The 19,829-nt window shown below is 37.2% G+C and overlaps 1 protein-coding gene across 1 annotated transcript in view; it reads left to right on the top strand.

Moving 5' to 3' along the window:
• OTOG (otogelin) overlaps positions 1–19,829 on the top strand; it is a 93,308-nt gene that overhangs the window by 24,306 nt on the left and 49,173 nt on the right. The window contains exons 16-23 of the mRNA XM_064425307.1: positions 271–448; positions 2,201–2,325; positions 3,206–3,418; positions 5,043–5,208; positions 5,722–5,796; positions 8,240–8,283; positions 8,734–8,887; positions 17,578–17,685. Coding sequence (XP_064281377.1) covers positions 271–448; positions 2,201–2,325; positions 3,206–3,418; positions 5,043–5,208; positions 5,722–5,796; positions 8,240–8,283; positions 8,734–8,887; positions 17,578–17,685 — 1,063 coding nt within the window. The remainder of the gene's footprint in view (positions 1–270; positions 449–2,200; positions 2,326–3,205; positions 3,419–5,042; positions 5,209–5,721; positions 5,797–8,239; positions 8,284–8,733; positions 8,888–17,577; positions 17,686–19,829) is intronic.

Raw genomic sequence — 19,829 nt, 5'->3', positions numbered from 1 at the left:
ATTTTGTTTACCTTTGTGGCTATTTCAGTGAACTCTCAATGCATTTTAAACAAGTGTGGTGAGTCTCACAAGTGTCTTGTTTTGTTCCTAAAGTTTCAAAGATTTCTTCTTTCACAAGAAATCAATGTTTAGAGGAAAATAGGGCCTTAATAGGAAAAAAAACTTACATAAAAGTGATATAAACCAACACCAGTGAAATTACAGGAAACAAAATGTAAATTTCAAGCAAGTTTCCTTTGCCTTTCAGCAATCTCTGCTTTTACTCCCCAGAGTTATTTGAAATACGGAAACTGTCCTCTGTATTTCTGCAAGTGAAGACCCAGATTGGGTTACAGATCCTCTACGACAGAGAAGGACTGAGGCTTTACCTTCAAGTGGATGAACGGTGGAAGGACGATACCGTGGGCCTTTGTGGAACCTTCAATGGAAACACAGAGGATGATTTTCTGTATGCAGAGCTGCAAGATTTCTATCTGCCAGTATATGAATATCTGTAGTTAAAGTGGTGGATCAAGAGTGAAAAGAGAGATACCAAGAATAATTTATTTTGAAGTTTTTCATTAGTGAGATAGATAATAGGGTTCAGTTTGCTAACAGTAAAATCTGTAGCTTCAGCTACTGGATATCAAGCCTTGTTTTGCTAGAAATACTTTAATACAAAAGTCCAGTGAAATATATGTGATGCACAAGGACTATTTTACCAGAAAAAATGTTGTCCAAAATATAGCCTCTATACAGAACTTTCTGCCTCTCTGCAAGACTCCATCTCTTCCCAACTCCTGTTTTCTCCTGCGAGCCCTAATCTGTTTGTGACAGAGCCTCCATTGTTCAGTGCCTGCAGACCAGCAGCAGGAATTGGCTGCTGCCTGAGTTTCCCTTCATTCTGATGCAGGGAGAAGTGCTCAGAGCTGCCCAAGCACAACAGCCATAGCTGCTGTTTGCCCAATTTTTTTGCAACATATGCTTCACAGACACCAAAGAACAAATTGGCTTCCAGTGGATTAGAGTAGCCTAATGGAGCTGGGAGTAGAACACAATATAGGGCTCAACAGAGTAAATAAAATGAAATAACAGAAGAATTATATGCTCTCAGAGCAGCTGGAATTTTTCTTACTCAAAACTAATAGGAAAATGGAAAAGTTTTCTGTTGCAGTTCCCATTTAAAAAGACAGATACATAAATATACCAGTAGAATATTGAAGAGTTTGTGTTACAGATTAAAAAGCATTATTAGGCCATTATTTATAATGAGATGAGGAAATACATAGGCAGCATCTCAATGAAGACATATTATTTATGTAAAGCTACCTAAAATATTTGTTTGACACGTAGTTTTGTAGTTTATTTTTGGCAACAGTCTTTGGATTGCTCTCATGCAAATGTGAAACTACAATATTTGTTAAAAAAGCCCTGAAACCTTGGGTCCTACAAGTTGTTCTCAGACGTGACACAGACTGTGGTATTGAGGCATCTCAATACAAACACAACCTGATCCACAGCAGATCTGGGAGACTTGCCATAGGCAGTAGTGTCTTTTGCAGCACCTTCACTCCCAGCTGCTTTAGCAGTGGCCATACTCCTGATTGTGTGTCTCATGCAGTATTTGCCCACAAGTATAATGCTCCATATCTAAATGCACAGTTCTGATCAATCTCTCTGTACAACATTACTGTGCCAGGATTATTTTGATCAAAGTCTTTATCCTTCAGCTTCTGTTACCTAAGCCTCACAGGTATCTGTTCAATTGCTTTTGCAGTTACACTTCTGGAGGCTTGGGTTTCTTTTCTCTTTCCTAAAAGGAATAAAGGGCCTGGGAAATCAGCAGACAGGAAGCTATAGGTAGAGGAGAGATTAAAAATGGATTGGATACCACTAAGGAATCAAAAGGACAAATAAGGGAGTTCAAACTATGGAGTTCAAACTATCAGGACAGTGATGCACCCTCTGCTCTCTTATAAGAATGGAATTTGGTATATTTTGAACTTTTATTCCTTGAAAGTCTCTAGGGGATATCTTTTCTTTTGTTTCTGAACCTCTACCTGCAAATAAAGGAGTCCTGAAAATTATGGTTACAGTTCTATGGGTGAGTGAATGAGAATACGGAATAGTGAGAGAAGAGCTTGAATCAGAGGGTGTAAGAACTGACACCCATTCTGCAAATTCACTATACCTTCTCTGACCGACTTCTGTTTTGTGAAAGATCTCCAGTTGGAGTAACAGAAAGCACTCCAGAGCTGTTTGGAAACACGTGGAAGACCTCATCGGCGTGCGTTCTTGTGCACGATAGCTCACAGGTGGATCCGTGTGATGTTCATCTGCAGGCAGGTGGGCAGTGAGGGCAGATTCTTACTGACAAATCTACTTCTACTTAGTTCATATGTTCCCCTTCTCACAGTTGAGTCAGGTACAGTAATAACCAGTCCCACCCATTAAATAAATTAGTACCTAGGAGTAGTATAGAGGCAACTGAGTTCAATCCCTTTAAAAATTCACATTGTGTGTTGTTTGAGGATTTTGTAATACTTGCAGAGGTGTTTGAAATACATAATTTTTATTTCTGGTTTGCAGTTACACTGTGTTAAGTCAGACGTGTATTAAAGTTTGGCAGAATGTCTTGTATTGGTGATGCTGTTAGTTAAGCTGTGGCCTCAAAACTATTGCAGTATTCATTTTTGAGAATGCTGGAAAAAATCTAAATACTTGATTTAGTTGTCTACTATGGAAGAGAATGAGAAGGAGAAAGATGCTTATGCTGTAGAATTAGCTGACAGAGAGCATCCAGCTGGGATAACATGCATATGGCTGATGCTATGAGGACCACTGATGGTCACTAGGTCATCAGTTATATCCATTTCACAATTTCTACCACGTCTTGTATTGATACTTAGCACTTGTAAAGACACAGATGTAGAATATTAAGGTTTTCTGTGTGATTTCAGCAGTGCTAGGGAATGGTCAACTCTCCTGCTGCATCACTTGTCTTTTGAGTATTTACACAATGTGCTGTGTTAAAAAGTTACATTCTTGGTAACAGATTAGGACATGAATGTTAGTCTCTGTACAGCTGTATAGATAATAAAGATAAAGAGATTTATGTGGCTGTAGTATATAATCATAATTGGTTGCATTGTGTAGAAGACACTTTTTGATCCAAGTCTTTTTAAACTCCCTCACTGAAACAGTTTTTAATCTGTTATTTGTGTAGCCTCTTATGCAGCGGAAGCTTGTAGCATCCTTACGAAAGATCTTTTTGCTCCATGCTACCCCTATTTGAGTCCTGTTCCCTATTTTGAGCAGTGCAGAAGAGACACTTGCAAATGTGGACAGACTTGTTTTTGCTCTGCTCTGGCCCATTATGCTCATCACTGCCGAAGGTTTGGAGTTGTAATAGATTTCAGAGGAGCTGTCCCAGATTGTGGTGAGTTTCCTGTCACTTCTAGACTTGAATAATTAGTGCCTGAGGACTTTGTAGACAATCAGCAAATAAAAATTAAATCAATACAATCTTTTAAATGAGAGAAGGATTAATTCTAATTAAGTGTAACCTTTTGCACACAGGACAAGGTTCTTTTTTTTTTTTTTTTTTAAAGAATTTTCTGTCAAGACAGAATTTGTACCTGCGCTTTTAGGGAATTCTTCCTTTATAATTTCCTTTCTGTAGTTCTTTGACTTATGAAACATTATAAATATTTTTAAAGTAGTCAGAGGACTTCAAATGTGTACAGAATTCAAAATATGTCAGTCCTTATTATATGGCATTGCATATTTCATACTCTATAGATATTCATGAACTGCATAAATAGATTTCTTTTCCTTGTAGATGCTAGGTTTATCTAATTCTTTAAGTGAACAAGATGAAGAATTAAGTATTAAGCAGTTTTAGTTGGATTGTCTGCTTCTCCTGTCTGACAATCTCTTGGCTTATTCTCTTGCTGTCAGTGACACTGAAATACACAAAGTGCTGAAGCAAGTGTTGAAACTAGGTATTGTTATTTAGTTTAAAATGAATAGACAATTATAGAATATATGTATCTTTATAGATAAAGGTGATGTCTGTTAACTACTACATAAATCCTCATGCGCAAAGGATAATATTAAATTCTTTAGCTTGTAGTACATTTTAGTGATGCAAAAGATATTGATAGGGTATGATGGGCCCTCACATATATTTTCAAAACAATATAGAATTGGAAACCCTATCAAACAACCTGAAATTGACACCCCTGATGTACGTCTGGCTCTATTAACAAGTCTGAGAATCTTTTCTAAGGAGCATTCAAGAATTTAACATTTAGCAGTTGTCACCACATCATGTAATTATCTGTGTTTTAATGCATGATAAAAACTAAGTTGGTCCAGTTTACCCGTCTTAAGCTGGAGTATCTGTATGTATATCTGACCAGGCTGCCTTGTTTGCATTTATTAGGGCATGAATGGCTGTGTCCACTTATGATCGAATGAGTCACTCAAGCCATTTGATTTTATTTTACTTTTCTGGAAATAAATATAGTTTTCTTACAGTATATTTAAAAAGTCATGCTTGTAGCATTTGAAATATGCAAATCTATTAGTATTTCAAGAACTTCAGTGGTTTTTTTTAGTAGGGCTTTATAAGAGACAGATATATAGCTATATACATATAAAGAGACAATTTAATATGGTATTGTGCAACATCTGCGAAGTAGATGTTTTATTTAAAGCTTTTAAGCATTTTATTTAAGGCTTTTAAGATTTTCTTTTAAGGTGCTGTGCATTTCCAAAAGCCCATGCACAAATGCCAAGTGTTTTCAGAGTTAGAGGCAAAAAGGCTTCAGCTGTTCAGTTTCCACAGTGTAAATCTGGATTAACTGCACAGACTCATTGCTCTTGTTATTACTGTGGATTTACATCTGTGTAGTTTACACAGCATAGTGCCAAGATAGCAATTTTAGTGGAATTTAATGTGATTGGGAACAAAAGAATGGAGATGTTTATCAGAAAACTGTTGGGAGGTCCCTGAGTCTCTTGCTCTGTAATTTGAGAGATTTGTTTCGTTTGGACAGCTCTTTCATGTGAAGACACAAAGGAGTACAGTACTTGTGTATCTACCTGTGGCAGAACCTGCCAGGCACTGTCTGTGCCAGAGACATGCAGCAGTGATTGCGTTGAAGGCTGTGCTTGTCCCTCTGGAACGTATTTGGATACCAGGACTGAGCGATGCGTGCAGAGGTGGGTAAAGTTGCACTTCTGATAGCCACATTCACTGTGTGGTTTCAGACCACCACATTTGCAAGTCAGAGTGGAAAACTAATTAACTTGAGCCCTTGTAGATGATATGCATCTGTAAACTTGACAGGGTCTCTTGGAATTATGCATTTTGGATGTCTGTGTTGATGAAAAATAGCTTTTCTATAACATGGACACTCATCCAACATCATCAGTGCTTCTTAATTGCTACTTTCTGTCTGGTTTTTGGCATGTAAGAGATACAAAACATAAGCTTCCATTTTCCTACTGATTTAGCTTGAAGTGTCCTTGAGTTACATGGCAGTATTGAGATCAATTTCTTGCATTAAAAAAAACCAAACCAAAACAGGGCAACTGCAAAACCATTGGCTAACCAAAAACCCCTCACCAAAACAAACAAAGCTACTGAAGTTTGAACAGCAATTAAATCAATGGGAATTTTGTCTTCTTTTTTGAGTTTGGGTTAATCAGTTACATGTTTTTCTTCTATTCCAGAAATGAATGCCCATGTTATTTTCAAGGAATTGACTATCCCCCTGGAGAAAATGTCATGACCTCTTTAGGAAAATGGTAAGATACTAAGTTATGTTTTCACATAACTAAATTGTATCATTTTTAAGAGCTCTATCAAATAATTTTGGCTAGTTTGTTGGGTTTTCTCTTTGTTGTTTTAGTTATTTTTAAATGAAATCTACAGAATAAACCTGCATCAGTTTTCTGTGTTTGACACAAGACCTTTAGAACTTAAGCTTTGTAATGCAATATATTCAAGTGCAAAACAGAAAGAAAAGCCACAATAATTTCTTATATCCATACTAATGTGGAGAGCTCCAGAATAGCACAGACATTTCCTGACTGTCCATAGATCTTCATTGCTATTCTCCTTCCCTTTACCAGATTTTAAATCCATTTATGAAGAATTATTAAGAATCTATCTTCCACTAGAATAGAATCATTATAAAAGAGCAATGTGGCTTTTATCAACTAAGAAACAACACAAAAAACTATCAGCTACAGCCAATGGTAAATAAGTATCTCTGTTCTTGTTCCTTACATTTGGCATTTGTTCTTGTCCTCTTGCTCTTCCATTTGCATCTTTGCAGTCCTGACACTAAAGAAGAAAGCTTGTTAGGTGATCCTGGCTCCTGCCAGCTGCATACTTTTCAACAGTTATTTCTGTCTGGAGAAGGTTGAGTAATGTGGACTACAAGGTCTGTAAATAACAAGCTTTCAGAAATAATATCTGAGCTCTGCCTGCCTGTATCAGTTGTTACAGCGCTTAATTAAAAGCAGAGCAGACGGAGTTGTCTGTGATAGATCAGTGTAGTTCTTCAGTTTGTTACAAAGGCCACATTAGAGATTGGTGCTGTCAGACTCCTATTGCAATGGGGGCACTCAGTAAGCACACACAAACTCCTTCTCACTCTTGTCAGCAGTCCATAAATACTGACTGTTATAAATCAATATCTTACTCATCAAGATAGCTTATTTTTTTACCTTAGGGCAGATTCCCTGGAGTGTGCCAGGCAACCCACTATATGAGGCCCTGCAAAGGCTGGGTGCACTGTTGCCTGCCCTCCCAAGGTGTTTTTGTTTACAAAATGTGCCAAACAGCCCTGGCAGCCAAGAGAAGGGGCTGCTCCTGGTAAATGTTTAATCCTCCTTCTCGGAGGTCTAGTTCAGCTAATTTTGCTGAACCCATGTGATGGATATATGGTTGAATGCACATCATGTGATGATCCACAGATGTAGTTTTTTAAAAAATTGCTGTAGACAGAAATCCTCTTCATGTTGATTTCAGTGGAATTGCTTGGGATCTGGCAGCTTTTTTGTTAATAAAATTGAAATCTACTAGTTTATAACTACAAGGATTTTAGCTGGAATTGGAGATCTGTGTCTCCCACCTAGTCACAATTTTTACTTGAGGTGTTTTTTAATAAGGCTATATACAGATCTGTTGGGTGGAAAGGCTTTCAAATGCAGTGGTACAGACTGTCAGCTCCTGTGAATTGCCTTGTGCTAAGTAATGCATTAGGAATCATGTAGGAATACTTGTGTGGATGAACTGGAAAAAAATGCTATGTGATGAAGTCTTTTTTTATCTGTCACTTTCTATTAGAAACAATTATGATCTTTATGTTCTCCCCATCCTTTATTCCTCTCAATTGCTTCCTATTTGGAACTTCCCACTTTCAAACTGGAATTTCTTCTCTGTGGAATGGCTTTTCAGCTCTGTTGCTTTCAACAAGTTCTTTAAAATATTTTCATTACCTTTGAGTTGCCTCCCTCTCTGTTCCTTTTGGTACTCCTTTTCCTCTTGCCTGAGTGATACTGTGCAGTCCATGAGTGCTTTTCCTGCAGGGCTTTGGGGTCCATACACAGCTCCAAATGTGCTCACAGGGAGGCTGTAGCACATACAGAATTTGATTCTGAATCTGCTGACCAGCCATAGGAGTCCTGGAGATGCTTTAGCCAAAAGAATGGGAAAGTAGTGCTGGATTTCATGGCCTCAGGTTCTTTAGTGCTGACCAGGATCTGAAACTCAGCCAGCACTGCTACAGTTTTCCCTGACAATGAGCTGCAATAGGAGCTGCTACCATTTTAGAAAAGTACTGGACTATTTTGGCTCAAACTAGAAAGGAGCAGACAGTGTTAGTTTTCTCAGTGCTTCCCTGCATCCAGTATCCTGTTAGGTTGAGTTTTATGCAGCTTGGAACTGTTTCCCGCAGGGAAAATGTGTTTTGGGGAGCAATATGGGGGCATATTCCTGTACATATTTTTTTTGTCAGCTCATGCATCTTAACTCCTAATAACATTATGCATAAAGCAAAAGTTTGGAGTTTAACTAATGTTCTTAATGAGTTAAGGCAATGCTTATGCACAGTTGCAATGTTCACTGCAGACATTTACAAAATTATTTTCTATTGACTTTTTCTGCATTACTAAATAGAAGATACTAATATATTTCAGTGCTTCCTGTCTCTCAGTACATCTTTGTGTATTTCTGTTGCAGCCATTGCAGGGATGGACTAATGAGCTGTGATAACAACATAATAGGTGAGTGAAGGGAGAGGGAAAAGATACTTCAAAGCCAATGAATAAATTTCCTCCAGTCTTGGTGGAACCCCTTGTCTGAATTAAAAGATAGTGCAGTGTGTACAAATTAACTTCTGGAAGGGGATCCATAATTATCTGTGTTTGAAAGTAATGTTCCTGCTTTGTACCAGCCAAAACACTGTTAGGTCTGAGCAACATTTTTTCTCCCCAGTATTTTAAAATACTAACTTTTTTTGCTTGCTGATGCAGGTAAACTTAGCTGCATGATAAACAGCAAACCTTCAGTAGGGCAAACAAAGGTTAGCTTTGCCGCAAATAATGAGGAGGGGCAACTGAATGTTACTAGTACTGCTGGATGTTATAATCTCTGTTACAAATCCTTACTGCACACATTTACAGAATGGAAAATTTCAGCTGTGAAGACTAAAGCATTGGTCCATTTTCCCCCAGCACACAGCTGCCCAGCTGGACAGATTTATATTAACTGCAGTAACCCACAAGTGGATCCTGAACTCAGCAGAGAGAGGACTTGTGAGAATCAGCTGCTAAACCTCACTTTCTCAGCACACCTCCCTTGTGTGTCAGGCTGTGTCTGCCCACCAGGGTGAGTACAAACAGATTTCCATTTTCTGGTGCACAAATGTGATCGAGTAATTAATAAAGTTGGGACAATTTGAGATCTCAAAGGCTGGACATCAAACTTGTGAAGGCTTACCCCACAATACTGGCTGTTGAAGTCATAATAAATGCTAAACCAAAAGACAAGTGGAGTTAAATACTTCATAATATTATGGTCGAAAACCCAAGAATATAGAAATGGCATTGAAATAATTTTATTCAGTCTGTTGTTACAGTAGAATCGTGTTTGTCTAGATTTGTTTTTAAATATATAACCTCCTATTTCAATATTTGGCTGAGGGAGATAAATTTATTTATTCATAGGCATAATTTTCAGTACTTTTTTTTCCCTCAAAAGGATCTCTGAAGTCTTGGGGATTTATGCTGATAATGTACATGGAATTAAGCACTGTATTGTTGAGATAATTTGGATTACAAAAATACTAATGTGTTTGTTATTCTAGTCTTGATGTAATCTAATTTCTTAAGCACATAGCCTGAAGTTTTTTTGTGTTATAACTCTGAAATAATTTGAGCTGTTGAAATAGCTCAGCTGAAGTCTGTGTACTCATACTGAGTGATGTGTAGATAGTTCTACCTCATGATAAGATATTGCTACTCAGGATTTTGGGATTTTACTTTAATACTCAGAAACATGAAATATGAAATGGTTGATATGAGATTGAACCTGTAATTAGTGGCACTCATAGTATGGTACCATATGGAAAAGTGCTAGGGTAGACTTGGAAATTAACTGGAGTCAGATATTGTCAGAATTGCTAAAACTCACCCTCTTGGATCAGGCTGGCATCTTTCAAGGCTACCTTCAGCAGCACTATATGGCTGGCAGCTCAGATTATATAAATTTTTATTCTCTGCTATTTTGCTGTGCATAACCTCTGAGCTTGTGATCTCTACTGCTTCCTGATGGAATTTAGGTCTAGAACGTAAGCAATTGGTTTGGCTTTTTTTTTAGCATTGGAAGACTCAGTGTCAAGTGTTGGTGATCCCAAAACTCTGATAATACGATTTTATGGTTGTAAGAGGCAAAGTGTTATGATTTCCTAGGGACAAAACCACAAAATTAAGATGGTTTGTCTTTAATGTAACTTGAGCAAACTGTATTCTTTTCTATGGTATATTGCCTGTAGAGATACTAACACAAAATTATTTGGGTTTGTTTTGTTGGGTTTGTTTGGGGGTGTTTTGTTTGGGTTTTTTTTTGAGGATGTGCAAAGAGGCTTTTTTGTGTTTCAGGATTTTGTCTTTGGTGCTGTTTAAGGCAGAACTAGGAAATAGTGTTGCAAGCCTAAGGTTTGAATTAGGAATGTCAGTCTGTACTGATGAAGTAGAAATTTAAGTCACTTACAAACTTGTCAAAACTGGTATCTTTTAAATATTCAGCTCTAGTAGTCCTATATTGCTTATGGGTTTGTTTTTATTTGAGGTTGCTTTAGGAAAAATGAAGATGATCCTAAAGGTGTGGGATTTTCTGGTGTGCTTTTGGAAAGGCAAGAGACTTATGCCATCTATTAACTATGCAGGTTTTTTATTTAAGTAATGACTCTTAATTGCTTAGGAATTTTAGTAAGAGATGCATTTGATAGAAGTTGGATATGAAGAGCCCTAATGTTTTAAGTCAGTCACTGAATTCACACTACAATGATTCATGCTGCAGATTGAGCAACTTGGAGTCAGAGCCAGTACAGCACAGTAATGAAAAATTTTAAATTAATTTTTGGAAGAGAAAAATGGATAAAATACCATCACCTTTATACAGTACCTCATCCTGTGTTCATGTCCTTTCAAGCAGTGCAGGATTCAAATGCACCAAATTTATGCAACTTGGAAATCCCTTTTCTAGGCTATCAGTTCTTCGTGGTGAAATAGAAAACTGAGGTGACATTGTCTGCTTTAAAAGGGTAAAACAGCCATGGAATTCCTTTGATCTTAACATTAGTTCTTTACCTGAAATAATAAGTTTCATTCCTTTGTTCATGCTTTTGTTCCTGCTTGAGAGCTTGCATCAGTTTATCTTGATTCATTACATGAGAGCTAAGTTGATTTAAATAGAAATGAAATCGGTTTAATGGGTTTCATTTGTTGAGTTAGGTAAAATAATTTTAAAAGTGGGTGCAGTCAAGTGATTATCATGACTAAGAAACCTGTTGGTGGGAATGTAGGAAGCTACAGTTTTTTTGAGGCAGAAGGACCTTTCTGATCTGTTTTGTGGGGTGATTATTCCTCAGTGATACCCTGAAAGGTACTTGACAAAAGGAACCTCTTTTCACAGAAGGAAAGGAAAGAACCTCTTTACATAGAAGCGGTGTTAAGATTTCAAGGAGGAAATATTTTTGTTTTGCAGTGCGTTTTTCTAGTATCTGAAAGCTGAAATATTTCACATACTTCTGTACTCATGGCATCCCTTTTTTTTTTTGCTTACAGTGCATCTGTGCTTCATTCCTTTCCCTCTGCAGTCAGTAAATCAGATGCAAGTAACCATGCTTAAGTAAATATGTGAATTTATAGGAGATCATTCTATGGGTTACAGTGTTTATGGCACAAAAATTGATGATATACTTTGCGTCTATTTTAGAAGCTGTTGAAATCAAACATTAATTCTCATGGAACTCACTTCCTAATATTGATTCACCCTACTTTGCCTGACATATTAAGTAATTTTTAAGACTTTATTTATATTTTTTCTTACTGGTTTTCATCTGTCACCATTTCAAGGGAAATGTTCTATATTTCAAAAAGATAAGTAATACACTCTCAGTGCATATTTTTTCAAGTACAATATTTGAATGACATTTTCTGCTTCTGGATTTGTATGAATCAAATTATTTTTCCTCCTTAACGATACCAAATGTGCATGATTTGACATGGAAACAGGACCCTTAATCAGACTGCAGAAGAAACAAAGAGAAAAGACAGAGCATAGGATAAGGAGGGGAATAAACAGTAGTACCTTCCTACATTTCTGGATGCTGTGTGACATGTGTGCTCCAAGTGGACATCTGTTGGTTCGTGCCTGTCCTATTCCATTGGTTTTCCATGGTTTCCAGTCAGACCAGTAATGATCTCCAAAACAGCTTTTCTGTTCCTTGTTGCTTACAGCCTGATCTTAGTGTTGCTGTCAAGAAAAGCAGTCACTTTCCTGAAGGAATTATTTTTGTTTACCCACTTCCCTCATTGACAGACTTTTACCCTTTGACTGCAGCATAGGCTGGATTTTGCTGATCTGTACTTCATAGGGTGTATAGCACAAAATTTGTGCTATATTTGCAATATATATATATAATTTTGTGGGGTTATTATAATGGTTGGGGTTAATTAGATTAGAGGTGTTTTCCAACCTTGATGATTCTGATTCTAACAAGAGCCCTGTCACATTTTTGAATACAGTTGCTTTAATTTGGACTGAGTGATTGTTTAATGACATACATCAGTATTTATTTTAGATCATGTTATCCATTCCTTTATCCATTAGCTGAAATATTTAGCAATTTCCATGCCTATTTCATCGTAATTTCATCTTGCTGGAAAAGCCAAGGCCCACCAGCCTCTAAATATGTATAATAGATTCAAATTCTGAGAGTTATGTCAATAGCTTGAAATACATATTGTCCTAAATGCAATTAGTAATGGTTTTTGCTTCTATTAGATCTTCATCATTTTTTCCCTTTCATGTTTTTGTTCCCTCTCTAAAGGTATGTTAAACCAACCACTATACAATTATCAAGCAGTCTCTGCTAACTTTGCAGTATTTTGAAACTTTATTTTCAAAATTTTCATGACTAACTTTTTTTTGAACTCTGAATCATAGCCAAACTTCTCTTCCTAATCATGCTTATAGAACTGGCTGTAATTTTCTCCTTGTTTCAGTGACTTTTGTTTTCCTCTCCATGTTAGTATTGCAAGAGACTAAAAACTTAATGCTCAGCTGGCTGCTAGCAGGGATTGTCTGTACATACAGGTCACTTAATTTCTCACTGTTCAGCAGCATCCAATACCCAACTTAATGTTTTATTGAGGGTCAACAGACTGATCTTAAAGAAAGCAACACCACTTTAGAATAACTAAGAACATAGTGTGCTCCATAATTCCAAGTATGTTTATTTATTTCTGCAAGTGTTTAAATCTCAAGAACACAATGCACCCGTGTTGAAGTTTTCTTTTTTCCTTGCACTGTATGTTTAATTGTTTACAACTATGTGGGCCACCTTTTTAAGCAAAATGCCTGACAAATCTTTTCTTATGTACATTTAGGAAAAACAAAACCAGCCCTTTCTCTGACCCCCACACTCTGGAGACAGTTTTTGACACAGAAGAACATGTTTTGTGCTAAAAACTTGACTTTACTGAATTTGAGGAAATTTAGCATAATTAGAATTTCCATGGCTTTCTCTTTTTTTCATCACTTATTGTTCCAATAAAATAGATGAAGAGTTAGTAAATTCAAAGCTGTAATATCCTGTAATTGTAATGAAGTTTTGTAACTAAGGAATATAACACCAGATTTTCCTTCTAAAACTTTCTCAATTATCACTGTATTTTTCTGTGGTATGTATTATGTGACACATAAAAAGCTGAAACACGTTCTTGGGAGGTTTTATTAAAAAAAAAGTAAACCCATAACTTTCTAATTTTCATAAAGAAAACAATTAATGTTGTCATCTTATAAATGTGCCCATGGACAAACAACTCTATTAATGTAGAATTGTGATGGGAAGAATACAGATGAGTTTCAAATATTTTTAGAAAACTACTCTTTATTAATATAATTACATTGACCATGTTGTGTCTTAAAATAAGCCTCCTTAGATTAAATAAAAATCCTGTTCTCTTGGTGTGTGTTTAATATAATTTTTCAGAAGACCTAATGCTCATTAGTTTAGATTCAGATTTTACTATTATTATCAGTATGAAAATAAGACCTGTTTTCTGTTGAAACCTCACTCTTCTGGATGGCCCTGCTGCTGCTATCAGGCTAAGTATTTTAAATCTTTATGTTTAGGCAGGGCTTTGGAGAGGTCTGTTGAGATTTAATGTTTTCCAGGCAAATAAGGATTAATCCTCTGGGGATACCATCATGGCTGTGCACTTGACAATTTCCTCAGGAAAATACAAGTCCCTTACAAAGACTGCTTCAGTATTCCAGGAACCAGTATTTATCCACACCAGATTTTCTGCTGGTTTCTACTTCTGATGGCAATAGACACAGCATGCTAAAGGTGCAGGAACTCATTCCCAAAGAAAACATCTGTTGCAGTGCCCTTGCAAGACAATCCAGTTCTTTTCTATCCTTTTCTGCTTTGCGGACTTGCAAATTTCCTTGATATATTTTTGAGTTCCTTATTTCCTCTTGCAGTACTTACAAACCCTATTGATTTCCTACTTTCTAGTTTATACCAGCTGCAAATAAATCTCTAAATTTTTTTTTCCCTGTACTTGTATTAATGGACAGTAAAACTTCACCTGTATCATTTAGGTCATGGAGCACTTTTCATAAGACCTTCTTCTTTCTGACTTCTTTTTAAAAGGAAGATTCAACTCTGTCACTTAGAAAGTAACTCTGAAGTCTTTTGAACTGAAATTCTGGTGCTGGTGGATGAGCTGACTGCAGGAAGGTTTCCAATCCAGGGTGAAGCTGCTAAAGAAACTATCTCACTTAAGGCATCAAAATCATGTGTTAATATAGAAAGATGGAAAGGTACAGTGAGAATAATGAAAACCTTCCAAACATTCTACAAAATGACATAATATTTTGGTATAATAAACCAGGGAAAAGTGGAAGAGACTTTTAAGAAGCTCCCCAAATGAAAAAGAAAACAGCCAGAATGTATTAACTCTCCTTGTCTAGACAGTGAATGAACCTTAATAAAGGCATTAGGTACTACAGTAATGTTAGTAATGTTGGATTTTCTCTCAAAATTTACCTTGTTTACTGGTTAGGCAAGTCAAATGCTCCCTGCTGCCTATTTTGTTTATTTTTTGCTTCCCTCTATTACAGACCTTTGTAGGACGATTTGTGAAATCTTCAGAGGGAAAATTTAATGTTGCAGCAAAAGTACTTGTGGCTGCATGGATCAGTTGAGAATGGGCTGTTGCAGGAGAGAGGGGAAGGAGCTTGTGCCAGACACAGACTGTTGAAAACCACTCTGCTGGAAGCTGGGAGAGTGATTTTTTTTTTTTTTTAATTGTTTTGGTCCAGATTTGGGATCTTTGCAGAAGTAAAGAAGTGTTTGATGAGTCACAGGTGATGTTACTTCTAATGGTGCCTTTACCAAGATTATTTACATATTTCTGTGTGTGTGAATGCAGACAGCTCTAGATAATAATGAGATAATAAAGAAAGTGAATGATCAGCAGGGTGAAGTGGGATCGTCATCCTTGTGTCTTTGCAGTTCATTGTAGGCTGGACAGTGAGTATAAGCATCAAGAAAAATGTCTGGTACTTCAAAGAGGAGCTGTGCAAGGCCTCTCTGTAGGGTATTTGTGATGAATTCTTAGATCATTGAAATCTATCCATTTGCTTGGCTTTGCAAGAGAGAAAGCTGTTATCACTTTTTTTTTTTAATCCAGTGTAATAACACGAGGAAAAAACTCTGCATTTAGTGTTACCTTGTCAGTGTGATCTCTGTGTGTCTGAATGTGCCCTGTTCAGTTCTGAGCAGCTTTAAACCAGTGGGAATTTCAGTCTCACAGTTGATTGTCTCCAAGTGACACAATGCTTGAAATAAGTATGGATTACAAAGAACATTTCACCTACCCTGGAGGAAAATAACAGTTTTTCAGTTTAATGGGGGAGGAGGCTTTATGGTGTTCTGCATATTCCCATTCATAAGCTTTACAGGGATACAAATTTCTGTCTGATACATAACACACTGAAGAAGAGTCTAAGTCAAATACAAATTACACAATTCTACAATGTAATTTGTAAAATACAAATTACCAGCTCATTAATATGAGCTAATAAAATATCCTGTGATAAATTCAGGGATGAAATATTTCATTTTGGATAGCAGGGAAACAAAACATTGTTACTCTGTTTATATGGATGTACCTCACACTTATCGCATCTTGTCCATGGTGCCATATCTTGCCCAAATGACAGTGCTAAACACCAGGAGCAATAAATCTGTTAGGAACACAGAAAAACCTGTACAAAATTTGTATTACTGCAGAGAGGTACTGGAACTCTAAGCAAACTTACCTTGAAGAAAAAAATAAATTATCTGCCCAAAAGTACCATTTCAAGAGACTGTTTTATTTCTCAATACAAATACATTTCAAACATTAGAAACAAGAATAGTCCTCGACTGCATGGTGCCTGTAAGGATTCCTTCCACTATGGAACTGGTGTATTAGCTGCTCTGGATTCTTGTGTTGTAGGGAATGGGGCAGGATCAAAACAACTGGGAGCTGCAGCAGTTGGAGTGAAGGACACTGCTGCAGCTTGTCAAGAGTTCAAGTTTCACAGCTTTCATTTGAGAGATGGATTTGTCATCACAGCTGTTCTCTCTGTTATGGGACCCTCAGGTCCCATATTGGTATTGCTTTGCTTATCCAATAGCATTGTGATTTTTGTAATAAAATGGATTGCATTTTGGATGAAATGCAACTTTCCTGGGCTCAGTGAAATTATACCTTAATTAATAAAATAAATCAAGGCTTCTGGTGTATTTCATGACCTTTATTTGTAGAATCTGCTTGAGATTTCTCTTTGTCTCTCTAGCTAATTTCAGATTTTCTGAATATTATCAAAAAACCACAAACATTTTACTTTAAAATTAGGATTGGTTTCTCTATTTGGTCTTTCTGGGCAAGAATTCCTCTGTTCTTTCTCTATAACAGCAATCTTTTTCATTTTCTTTTTTCTTTAATAGTTTTCCATTTTTATCTGCTTGTCTAGGAGTTCTGTATAAACACAAATTCACAGCATTAGTCTTGAACTGTAAACAGCCATGCATATGGTTAGCTATGGTATAATGCAAATATCCCTTGAAGACTGTGAGGATACTTCTGCCACTAAAATGGAGCATATTTGTAATTGCTTGCATAAAGGTGCAGAAATAAATATTAATTAATACAATAATTTCATGTAGCCAGGATAGCTCTTTTGATATTGAGTAAATGATTTATGGAGCAAGAGGCGAAACTACAGCTATGGAAAAACTACAGTAAAATAAAACTCTTTCAATCAGTGAAGGGAAAGAACAGGACAAGAAGAAATCCTCATTTAAAAATCCTTAGACTAAATATGCCATTAATTTTGGAGAGTAAGAATACATACCACTAGAAGAAAGGGTTGTGATGGCTTCCACATCTCATGGATTATCCCTTGGCTTGAGTCAAATGCGGTTTAATTGGCAGAGTTACAAGAAATTTGGTGAAATTTAGAGAATTTCTAGAAATTCTTAGTTCCCCAACCTTAAAATTTGTATATTCATGAGTTAGTCTTAGAGGTTAGTGATTAAAAGGTTAGTACCTGAAGTGCTGGCACTTAATAAAGATAAAATATTCAGGTACCTGTGAAAGGAAGATACCAAATTGCTCATACACAATTATTAACAAAATGGTGCCTTTTCAGTTTCAGAAGACTTTAAATATTATTTGAATCTCTGGATCTTTGCTGCTGGATGAGTGTTTTTTGTTCTTTTTATTTGCTAGTCTTGTGAAACATGGGGATATGTGCTTGGATGCAGATGAATGTCCATGCTCATGGAAAGGAAAGGAATATTTTCCAGGTGACAAAGTAATTTCTTCCTGTCATACATGGTAAGTGGAGATCTATTTAAGTGATGAGTTCATTTAAGTTGTGTATTTGTAGGTTGATTATTTTTCCTTCATGACTTTTAATCATAAATTTCACAGCAGATTGTCTAAATCATCTACTTTGTATTTACATATCTTCAAAGAGCTGTTAAAATTGTTTCAGGTTTTGTTGTTTCAAAGTACTTTACATAACAAAATAATGACGATTTGGGATTTTTTTTAGTTTTAAAAAGTCTTGATTTAGAATTTTTGTTATTTTAAATTATTTTCAAGGTCATGGCTAGTATTCCTAAAGTACAGGTAAAACCCCTTAAATATTACACCTGAGTGACATTTTTGAAAGCATTTTACTTACTCATTTTCACATTTAGCACTGAATCTGAGCAGTCTAGAGACCAGAACTTAGACCTGTGTCCTTAAATCTGTATCCACTACTATGTTAAACTAAGGGGAGTACTGAGCAATGTCACGTACTGAGCAAAGAAACTGACAAATTGGTCACTGATTTTGTGTGTGTGGGTAGCTGATGAATCAATCCGCGTTCAAAGGGAGAATTCCAATAGGAAAGTGTTGATAGGATCCTTTAAACACACGCAGACACAGATTCCCTTTTTCCTTTTGCTCTCCAGTGTTGTAAATGCAGCACATACCCTGCCAGGTTTCCTCCAGCACTCTCAATAGGATGTGTTTTACTGCCACTTTAATAAGCTCCACAGGAGTGTGAAAATACACCCCACCTACCTGATCCTGAAACAAGCTCGTTTCATGGCAGTCTCTGCCTGTTTTGCTCTCTGGCCAAGGCTGAATGTTGCAGGCTGGCACCAAGCAGGGCTGTTTGTCTTACCAGAGCCTCAGAAAAACCAGCTGTACTGCCGAGCACCATGATGCTGTGGCAGAGGTGTAGTCTCCAGGTGCCCAGCAGAGCAGTTCCCTCTTTTTGTGCCCTCCTTGTAGCTCACCAGGAGCATTTAACTGTGTCCGCTGGTGAGCTGCTGCTCCTGGCCAGCACAGCTCAGGGTAGCCCAGCCCAGGGAAGGCTCATCCCATCAGCACCAGGCTCTGCCTTGTCTGGATGTCGTGCCCCCTCCAGCCTTGTGCTGACTGCCTTCCTCTGCCTCTCGTCAGGTCCTCAGTAGCTGCTCTAGAAGAGATTTGTAGCCCTTTGGTCGACTGGTGAAGCGACTTACAAGGCATCTCCACTGGGCAGGCAGGTAAAGCGACCCGGGTTGTTCACCCCCTTGTTTCCAAAGGCCTCTCCATTTGGACCTGGTGTGGGATTGCTTGCATCAGAGACACTTTATCCCATCTAATCTGTATGAGACTTCACCAAAGGCAGCAGCAATGCAGGCAGAAAGACACTGGATATTTAGCCTTCTATTTTTTTTTTTTTTTCCCCCCCTGAGGCCAGGCTCATTATTTCATGACAAACCCATAATGTTGTCATGGCTTTTGTAGTCTTCCATGTCCAGAAGCAGAGACTTAAGTCTTAAGTGATAATGGCTTTTTGGCAGTTGTTCACAAATAAAGGAGAGCCTGCAACAAGCTCTGCATGATGCAAAGCATATGAAATCTGAGTCTGCTGAGTGGATATGCAGGGGTGTATGTGATGTGTTGAGGGAAAGGTGCAAAGCATGAGAGTGCTTCTGTGCAAACAAACACACTTAGGCACTCATAGAAGTCATCATACCGTGGGGTGCATTGAATTGTTTGTGTTGATACTAAATATCATCTTAGTCATACTTGGTGTAGTGTTAGCAACATAAATGTTGATATGATTTATCTATTGAACAGTGACACGATAAAAAGAACTTCATAAGTTGGCAAAACAACCTGTGAACTGACAGGAACTTTCAAACCAAGCTCTGGGGTCTGACTGACCTGTGGCTCTAGGTTTCCCAAGTTTTGTTCTCAGTACAAGTACCTGAAATATTTAGCATGTGGCAACATTAAAACACAAAATATTCTAATGCTGAGGCTATCAGAGCAACGTTTTGATGGGGTGCTGTGCCAGGTAAGATGGGCTTGTGCAAGTAGATGTGCTGGTCTGCTGTCATCATGCTGAGACCATTGAGCAACTCCTGGTCACTCTCTGTGGGCTGCTGAATTGGGTCTTCTGTATTCTTTAACAAATACTTATTGGAAATATG

The sequence above is a fragment of the Passer domesticus genome, chromosome 6, assembly GCF_036417665.1.
Source record: "Passer domesticus isolate bPasDom1 chromosome 6, bPasDom1.hap1, whole genome shotgun sequence".
NCBI lineage: Eukaryota > Metazoa > Chordata > Aves > Passeriformes > Passeridae > Passer > Passer domesticus.
The sequence above is the reverse complement of the archived record's forward strand: the minus strand, read 5'-3'. Positions and strand labels throughout refer to the sequence as shown.